The 10,514-nt window shown below is 34.2% G+C and overlaps 2 protein-coding genes across 2 annotated transcripts; one reads left to right on the top strand and one right to left on the bottom strand.

Moving 5' to 3' along the window:
- Positions 1-610: 610 nt before the first annotated feature.
- Positions 611-2,418, top strand: LOC101888876 (protein YIPF6). Its single transcript, XM_005179821.4, has 6 exons — positions 611-772; positions 833-958; positions 1,526-1,604; positions 1,664-1,829; positions 1,904-2,061; positions 2,122-2,418. Exons 1-6 carry the CDS (start codon positions 755-757, stop codon positions 2,232-2,234), a joined length of 660 nt encoding a protein of 219 aa, XP_005179878.1. The 5' UTR covers positions 611-754; the 3' UTR covers positions 2,235-2,418.
- A 699-nt stretch (positions 2,419-3,117) lies between these two features.
- On the bottom strand, positions 3,118-10,514 carry TPS (alpha,alpha-trehalose-phosphate synthase [UDP-forming]). The gene is given in 5 exon segments (NM_001308978.1): positions 3,118-3,718; positions 3,785-4,112; positions 4,179-5,458; positions 6,211-6,367; positions 10,049-10,514. Coding segments are annotated over 5 exon segments (2,442 nt in total). The 5' UTR covers positions 10,183-10,514; the 3' UTR covers positions 3,118-3,175.

The following is a 10,514-nucleotide window of genomic DNA, read 5'->3' as shown; positions in this document are numbered from 1 at the left end:
GAATTTAGCAATTCTCAAAAACAATAAAATCCGTTAAAAATTCTGTTAAAATCTTAAAAATACCGAATGTAGCTGTTATATTGGGGTCTATACGACGACATGGACCTGCATAGTTAACTTTTGTCATAAGCCGTTACAATATTTAAATGCGAAACTTCGGTGAATAATGTAGCTAAAATCATCAAAATACCGAACATCTGGAGGTATTTTGATGATTTTAGCTGTCTTAGGCTGTAGTATCCAAATACCAAATTTGAAACAATTCCGGTGAATAATGTCGTTAAAATCAACAAAGTATGGAATATCGGGAGATATAGTTCCAGTCCATTCTTTTGTCTAAATCCAATTGTTTCCACCAGATATTATATGATATTCAAATCTATTGACTAGTGCGAACTCGCCTATTACAACAACGAACGACATCTACATACTTTTCAAACACACAAAAATAATTTATGTCAGACAACCACCACTAACTTGCCTTTTCATTTTTGATTTTTAGAAACCTGCCTAATGTTTCTATTGGAAAAAAAATATATTTTCTCTATTTCTGATCTATAGAAACCTACCATCTTCACGATTACTCGGTTACTGTCGCATAAGTAAGTACTTCATTTGACTTTGACATTTCACAATGTAAACAAAACTAGTTCCATTTAGTGAATATATTTTTCTACCACGGAACAACTCATCAAAGACAGATAACTCCACCAAAAAAACCCATTGGCCACATAACTACAAACATTCCATTAAAATGGATTCCAAATTAGATGTAAGTACCTCTCATTGTAATTTCTAATCAACAATAAACATTTTATTGGAACACTATTAGATGGATGACTACTCCAATGCTAGTCTTGAGGGTGATATGTCAATACCGGGCAGCAGCAAGACAAATAATGCTCCAATTGGTGCACCTGATTTTAATACTCTGGATGAACCCATTAAGGAGACAGTTGTAAGTAAAGTTCCTTGCAATTCGAAATTTAAAATTGGACTTAATTGCAGTTTAGTGGTACTACCCAGATCTTTGTAACATGTCACCACAAGACGTAGAAATTGTCCACATCACACAAATATATATGCACTACAAGACACCCAAGAAGCTTTATTACAAGTTATGTTTTCTTATTGGTTGGATTTCTAAGAGCAAAACCAACGTGTTTGAATGATTTCAAATCATAGAACTGGCATTCAATGGTTGAATGGTTCTCGTTTTCTTTTAAATATCAGTTCAACCTGTAATTCTACCCAAAAGTCTAGAATCTATTCCAAAAATCCGAATAAGAAAAAGGCAACATGTAATAAAGGTTTATGAAACTAGTGAAAACAAGAGCAATATATAAAGGCATGGAAACATGTTATATGTACATTTCTATGTCATTGGTATTTCTGGGTGTGCCTTCCAGAAAAAACATAGATCGCCAAGTAATTTTTAACATATGCACATGTTTCAAAAAATCAATTAGATTTTGCTACTGCTAAAAGATGTAGACACAGATATTTACATTTTCAATTTTGATAGTTGCGTGATGTACGAGCAGTGGGTGTGAAATTCTATCATGTCCTTTATCCCAAAGAAAAGTCAAGTTTATTAAAGGATTGTAAGTATATATGATGTTTAGAATGTTAACATTTATAAAAAATACGCTCCTTTTTTCAGGGGATCTATGGGGTCCTTTAGTTTTGTGTACATTCATGGCCACAATTTTACAAGGCTCATCTGTAGGAGATTATGATGGCGGTCCGGAATTTGCTCAGGTTTTTGTCATAGTGTGGATAGGTGCTGCCATTGTAACGTTAAATTCTAAGCTTTTAGGTGGCAATATGTAAGCATAAACCCTACTAAATAGTAAACCAAATGGACATAACTTAGCATGTTTTTTTTTTTTTTTGTCTGCAGCTCATTTTTCCAATCTGTGTGTGTTCTGGGATATTGTCTTACACCCGTTGCCATATCTCTTATAGTATGTCGTATTATTTTGCTTGCCACGCAATCACCACTACTATTCTTTTTACGTCTTTTAACCACAACATTAGGATTTCTATGGGCTACTTACGGTAAGAACTTTAGCAAATTTACAAGAACAACCACTTACATTAAACGTTTTGTCATTTCAGCTTCGTTCATTTTCCTGGGTGACAGTCAACCACCCAATCGCAAACCATTGGCTGTTTATCCTATATTCCTCTTCTTCTTTATTATATCTTGGTTGGTGATATCCCACAATTAAGATTGGTGACTCATGTATTTATAAGGCCCTTTAGAATAAAAATGAAAATACTAGCAATAATATTGGCATTTCTGTGTGAGGTTTTGTTTATTTTTGATTGTATATTATGTTCATTTTGCCAAAACAAAAAGTATTTTATATTTAACTTCCAATTTAAATAAATAGAAAATGCTTTGTATGATTATATGTTTATATGTATTTCGTGATTGTAAGGACATACTACGTACCACCTCAGCTACGTGAGACGATGTATCTTATCTTTTTTTATGTCAGTGAAATAGTTGTAAATTGCTCTTACCTAAAAGTAAATTTAGTGTTTACACGAACTATTTTGAGTTGTATGCTAAAGGAGACTTTTCTTTGAGATGATTCCGGTCACGTATTACATTATTTAGCCGATCGGAAATGTGATGGAAACGGGCATAATTACATATTACTTTGGCAAAACGCGTATTTTGGATATATATTTCCAATATCCCTCTTTTCAAGGGGCGAGTCGAAATGACCTCCATCAAATGTCTGAATATGACATAATTTATTAAATATTGTTTTTTTTTTTTTTTTTTTGAAATAGTTTGTGCTTTGTATAATTTGTTTGTTGGCATCTCAAGTGATTGTGGACTATAAGAAAATACTTTGCTCGCCGAATTCTCCATATAAAAGCCGATAACCTATTCTATCCTCGCAGATAATACAGGATTCTTCTATATAAGAAAACCTCTTGCAAGTTCTGGAACAGAGTATATATGAACTTGTAGTTTCTACTTAACTAAACACAAGTTTATGAATATCCGGTCTATTTGTGAAAAATACAACCATTTTGTAATTAAAATAAACAATTATTTATTGATAAAAAATATTAACGAACTGATTAAGGTACACATCTAGGGATTATCATTCTCCAGCTTTGGAATGAATACTTATAAATTCATTGGAATGTTTTAAACATGTTCCACGTCCACACTATTCGAATTGGATGCAATTTCCAGTGACATTTGGGTTCGTACTCCATCTCCCTTCGGATTACGGTAGGTCAGTGAATTTGCCCGCGCCTTTCGTCCCATGAAGTGACGTTCAACCCATTTCAACATAGTGTAGACAGAGTCTGTCGATGGCAAGCGATGATCAGCAGCGGTTTTAACAATATCCGAGGATGTTACACGGAATGTGCGTGCCATACCCTTGAGGGCAACCATTGCATCTTCATCGGTCAAATCGTCGCCAACGTAGATAATTTTAATGCGTTCGCTCCAATCCACACCAAATGAGGTGCGTAAAATATATATGGAAGCGCGACCTTTATTCCATTGTACGGGTGGACGAGCTTCCAAGGCACAATGGGCCTCTGTTGCTCTAAATCCATACTTGATCATTAAGCTGCGGGCCTTTTCAATCATGGCTGGTCTCAGTTGATTAGGTGTTTCACGATAATGGAAGGTCAGTAGGGCACCTTTGTTTTCAACCCAGGCGCCATCACGACAAACCTGCAGAAACAAACAAGCGTTATAGTTATAAAACTACTGATTTTTAAATTATATTTCATAACCTACCGTATCTTGCAGAGCTTTTAATAGTTGACTGACTTTGTTCTCAAATTCTATGGGCATTGGATGTACAAATTTACTGCCATCGGGATGTAGAATTTCCAGACCATGATTACCGGCATATGTGATTCCATCGATGCCAACCATTTTCTTCACGTTATCCACATTGCGACCAGAGATAATGGCCACATACACATCCGAATGATTGGACAATTTAAAAAGTAGATTTTTCATTTCTGGCGATAGTGTTGCCAAATCGGGGTGAGGTGCTATTGGCGCCAAAGTACCATCATAATCCAATAACAACGCCAATTTGTGATTGTAGCCAATATATCTGAAAAAGAAAGGAAATAATTGTTGTAATTCGTGGTAAATATGTGAATCTCATTTAGAAACATACTTTAGCAAATAATCATCGAAATCGTCTACGGTTACCGGTTGCATTGTCGTTGTACCCACATCATCCATTTCCAATGTGCCCATAGCTTTAAGGAAACAACGCATCCAATGATTAACATCACACTCTGACTCACGTCTTCTCAAACGACTCATGCGCAGCGTTCTCTCATCCTCGGGCATTGTAAGGGCTCTGTGTATAACTTCAGCGGCCTGATGTACTTCATAGGGATTACTGAGTAAAGCTTCGTGCATCATCTCTCCAGCACCAGCAAATGGAGATATAATTAGCACACCTGGTACTGGATTAATTTGACAGGCTACAAATTCCTTGGCCACCAAATTCATGCCATCTCTAAGGGGAGTAACTAAGCAGACGGCAGCATCACGATATAGAGCGGCCAGCTCATCCTGAGCTACATAATCATAAATGTAACGTATGGGAGCCCAGTTGGCTGTCGTGAATCGACCATTAATACGACCCACCAACTGATCCACCTCTTCCTTTAATTCACGATATTCTTTCACATCCGTACGTGAGGGCACCGAAATTTGCAGCAGAGAAACTTTTTCCTTGTGCTGTGGATACTTTTCCAATAGAACCTCAAATGCCATCAAGCGATGCACCAAACCTTTGGTATAGTCCAAGCGATCCACACCCAATATTGTCTGTTGCTGTTCTGTGCCTTTCAGGACACTCGGTGCCTCCTTAGCCAAATTGACAAAACGTTCATAGGGTATGCCGATGGGCAGTGGACGAACACGCACCGTGCGTCCACCGTGTTCCACCAACAGGTTGTTGCGGTCCACACGGCAACCCAAGTTACGTTGGCAACAATCCACGAAATTCAAACAGTAGTCCTGTATATGAAAGCCCACCAAATCACAGCCTAGCATGCCCTGTAGTATTTCATCGGACCATGGGAACAAACGGAAAATATCCCATGGTGGAAATGGGATGTGCAAAAAGAAGGCCAAACGACAGGGTAATTTCTTTTCCTCAGCCTGTTCGCGGACCCAATTGGCTGCCAACATCAAGTGATAGTCATGAATCCAAACTATGGGAGGATTCTTGTCCTGGCCACTGTTCTTGGCCAAGCATTTCTCCAATGCTTCTATGGTACGAGCAGCGAAATGTTTATTCACCGTAATGTAATCGTTCCAGTGATCAGCACCAAAGGTAGCTCTGCCTGGCATGGAGTGGAATAGGGGCCAGAATATTTTATTGCAGCAGCCATTGTAATAACTGTCGAATATTTTCGGATTTATATTGACTGAGACGACCTGTTTATGGAAATGGAGAGATGAAAAAATATTAATCGTAACTTAAGGGAATATATTAAAGGTCAATATTAAGATCTGGGGCTAGATTCTTGTTTAATAAAAAAAAGGAAATGAAAAATATTCGATTTTAAAAATTTTCATTTGACATTTCTTTCCTTTATAAAAATTATTAATTACTATTTTAATTTTAAAAAAATGAGTAATTTGGATAACACATAATTTCAATACTGTCAATTATCAATTCATTTTTTATCACGCATTATTTGTATGATAACTACTGTGATAATTGACTGAATCTGAATTGAGAGATTATTTTAACATTTTTTTAATAAGATAAAATACTCTGATTTTAGAAGCAAATTGTAGAAAATGAAAATATAGCTTAAATAGTATAGATTAAAAATATACACTCAGAGCTAGCTATTGTGTGTCGAAAAAACAATACGAAACAAAGGAAAGGAATTCTATGACTGTTTTTATTAGTAATTTATTTCTGTACGACAATACGAAAATGAACTGAACAAAAAAACATCAATTTATTTTAAATTAAACAATTTCTTAAAATTTTGAGAAACATACAAGGAATATGTGTTGTCCTTTTGAGTTTTCTTTCCAATTGTTATACAAACCCAGGCTATTAATTGTTATTTAATGGTTTTTTTTTCGTTCAATTTCTTTTGATGTTTTTAACAGTCCCTTTAATTTTTTTGGTATTCATAATAACCTCAAAGTTGAATAGTATTTTCAATTACCTGTTCAGATTTCAGACCAGCTGTTGGTGTTTGATCCGTTGGATTTGATTCTGGAATAGGTTCATTTGGATCCTGTAAATGAATTCCGGGCCAACCAACCCATAGACCATGGCCACGAATGACAACGGGACACACAGCTGTAACCAAACCGCCAGCACTAAAAATTAATAAAGAAAGAAACACCAAAAATTAACCCTTGGACGAATTTATTAATATTGCTGTTTTTTTTACATAAATTTAATCTATGTGTTAAAACTTTCTACTTCAATGTGTGACAACAACAAAAAATACAAAAAAGCTTAACTTTATTTGCGCAGAGTGTGCGTGTGTGGCGTATAACATATTCTATTCATAAATGAAGTATACGCAACGTTGAATTGGTCTTTAAGTCATGCAAAGCATGGGGAAATATTGCCAAAAGAAATGGATAAATGTAAAGAAGATATGAGCCATTATACACTTCTAACATACAATAGAAATAAGTTATACATAATTAAACGCTTCGAGAAATAAAAAATCTTCAGGCTTGAGGTGGAACGTTCATTATTTGTTATTAAAACGATGATATTCTGATTGAAAATCCTTGTAGGAGAAAATATGGTTTAAATTTGTTATACTTAAAATCAGGCCGTACACTTATATCGAGGCCTTATCAAAATACGACAATACAAAAAAACCAATTTTTGAATCTTATTGGCTTCTGAATTAGCATGGAGTCATCTTAATTATAATTTATTTAACTTATCTTCCAATATTTGTGGTGGAAACTGTCAGTCGGTGAGATCAAGTTGTTGTGCCCCCAAAAGAATTTTAATGATTAGAGATGGGTCAAGTTTAAAGTCGTAGTATATTCTGCTAACAATTTGTTACTAAATGCATTGTTCCAGAACATGCAAGAATCTACAAGTTTTACGATATAATAAAGAGAAAAAGAGAAAACAATAGGCAGGCATTTTGAAATTTGAAACTATTTTTTTCAAAAATTTCAGAAAAAGACTGATTTCTGTCCGAGGATATCAAACTGTTAGGAATATTTTAAATATTCCAATAAGGTCTGCATTTTATGTATTAATTTATAATATTATAAAAACTAAATTATCTACTAAGCTGTACAGGAGAAAAGACACACAAAGGTCATCATATCCTAAAACATCTTCAATAAAATGAGTAGAAGTAACGCGTCAGTGATACCTATTCAGTGGGAAAGTGGAGTTAGAGTTTAAATAGACATTTGTTTATTATATTTTTGGTAGCAATTTTATTGTTTAGATGCAGAGTATATCAATTTTGTCATTCCATTGTTACACTTTGAAATATAAGTTGGAGAATTTAAAGTATATATATTTGATGAGCGTTAATGATATATTCGTATATTGACTAAGCAGTTTCAAAATATTTTGAAAATTTGGACGATTTTCCAATTCCAATCCAATATGGCATTCTAGGCTCTCAAAGTATTTAAACCATACGTGCAAACATGTTCATATACATCCACTATAGATGAAATAAATCGACTGAAATTGGGCATTTTGCGTGTTTTTTTAATAGAAAAATTCAATAGGCTTGTTCTATTTGTCATGGGTTCAACATAACGTCACTTAACGATCCCAGGACTTTGAAGACCATGTACTACATATTCACTAACTCATTTTTTAGGTTACAGACAAAAGTTACCGGCAATTTAGTGCCCACAATAAGTAAATAGTCACTTAATCCTACCGATAACATTACTGCTATCTACTTTGACTCAAAATTTTTATTCATAATTTTAACCGATTTTTTTCGATATCTCAGAAAATCAATTCGAGAATTAATAATAATAATTTGTATTTTGGAAATCTAAATAGGTCGATCGCATCGAATAATGTTGAATTGATGATTAGGTTTTTGGGATATTATATATTATAGTTATTGTTTTTTTAAGTTCCTAGCCACATTTTCGACGGATTTAACATTTTCTTGTTGAATGTTATTAAAAATAATTAAATATGTAGGCAGATTCTGTGATAAAATAACACCTGTTATAGTTAAGTCATATGTAAATATGTCTTGTTACTTGATTTTATAAGTAATAAGTAACAAAGCAGTAAGTTCGGTCAGACCGAACTTTAAATACCCTCCATCATTTGCAACGAAGTTGGAAATTTTCAAGGACTGAAATCCTTTAAAAATTCTGTTAAAATCGTAAAAATACCGAATATAGCCTTTATATTGTGGTTTATACGAAGACGTGGACCTGCATAGGCAACATTTGTCATAAGCCATTATAATACTCAAATACGAAACTTAAAAAAAACGGTGAATAATGTAGCTAAAATCATAAAAAATACCGAATATAGGGAGGTACTGGACCTACATAGTAGTACTTATTAGGAAAATCAAATACGAAATTTCAGCTAAAATCATCAAAATACCGAATATTGGGAGGTGCCGCTATATGGAGGCTGTAGGAAGGCGTGGACCTGCATATGCAATTTTTCGTCATAGGCTGTAGTACCCATTACGAATTTAAAATACGAAATTTGAAACAATTCCGGTGAATAATGTCCCTAAAATAGTCAAAATATTGAATATCCGCGATACCGTTGTCGTGGACCGATATTGACATTTCGCTTCCAGGGTGCTTAGAAAGAACTTCCAGTGTAGATTTTTAGAAGATTCAATTGAAAAATGTACCTAAAGTCATCAAAATACCGTTATATGGGGGATATACGATATCGTGGACCTATATAGACAATACCCTTCTATGGAGTAAAGCACTCAGAAGGAACTCCTTTTGTGGATTTTCAGGATTTTCATTGAAAAAATTGGCTACAATCACTAAAGTACAATAAATACAACCATATTCGAACTTGACCTTTATTCTTTATTTATTATATTTTGACTCTAGTTTATAAATGAATTTTTGTTTAAAAAATGTTAAAACCATTTATTTTTTCCATTACAACGTAATATCAAAACGAATACTACACAATGAACCCCAGGATATGAAAAATAATTTGAAATTGGTTCATATGTAGTTAATAAGTTGCCTTTCCTGGGCCAACAGCTCTAATACTCTGGAGAAAAAAACTTCAGTTTTAAAATTTAAAAATATAACGGTTGGGTCGGGGTGTATTCATGTAGATCAAATTGCCTATCATTTACTTATATAATATATTATTTTTAATTCGACCTATAACGTTGCAGTAAGAAGTATATAATTTATAACACTAAACTTTTGATTAAAGTCCATTCGATTTGTGATGAGTTTAATTTTTTCTAGGAAATAATGCGGAAGAGTTTTTAACGACCCTAATATGAAAATATTTCACTGACAATATTGTCTTCGAAAGTATTGTTTGTTTGTGGAAACTCGCACATATTTAAAAACGAATAATTTAATATGTCTTAAAATATTCACTAGCTGTAGTACAGTGTGAAATGCATCATAAAATGTAGACACACACACATGTTCACATAACTACTATCTGTCAACTATTATTGTCAATGGCCCGTGTAACTTGATTTTCAAACATTCTTTCAACCCTTATAGAAAACGTAGAGCAGCAACAAGAACAAATTAACATGCGAATACAGTCGATAGTGATAAGAAATTAAATCCACGATTAACGAAGAATATTATAATTAGTATTGATGCTGATGATGTTGTTGTTGCTGCTGCTGCCGTTGTTATTGTCATTGTGAAAGGCGTATCAATCAGCTAGCCAGCACTGGCGAGGACACAGTGACAATGGACTCAATGTCAGTGACATTTCAGGCAACCCAAATAATCGCCAAAGATCAAAGTCGCCACAATAGCATTTCCACTTAATTACTTAATTCGGAAAACACTTACCTTGCTTTACGTTCCAATTTTCCGGTTGTGGGATTTCTAACCAACACAAAAGGCAAGCGATTGGAAACAACAATTAAACTGGCTTTGGTGGTGGGCTCAGATGAGTTGGTAACAATTATTTCCGTTTCAACCATTTTTATGGCTCTCACTATTCTCTTATTACGTTTTACGAAAGTTTATCTTTTAATTGTTTTTTTTTTAAATTTCACTTTTTTGCATTAAAAATTCATTATCCTTTGATTGAATGTTTTACTCCTTTCTCACAAACACATGCACACTTCAGGCGTAGTATTTTTGTGAAATTGTCACACGGACTTTTGTATTTGTCAATCGACTATGCGAATTGTCTTTTGTCAAGACGTTCCTCGGCGTTCCCCCAAGCAGATGAGTCTGTGACCACAACCGAAACAGTTCTGAATAAAATAGCCAGTAGACAAACAACCTATAGCGCCAAAACCAGACCCCG

Source organism: Musca domestica, unplaced genomic scaffold (assembly GCF_030504385.1).
Source record: "Musca domestica strain aabys unplaced genomic scaffold, Musca_domestica.polishedcontigs.V.1.1 19, whole genome shotgun sequence".
Taxonomy (NCBI): domain Eukaryota; kingdom Metazoa; phylum Arthropoda; class Insecta; order Diptera; family Muscidae; genus Musca; species Musca domestica.
This window is presented reverse-complemented; position numbering and strand designations above follow the sequence as displayed.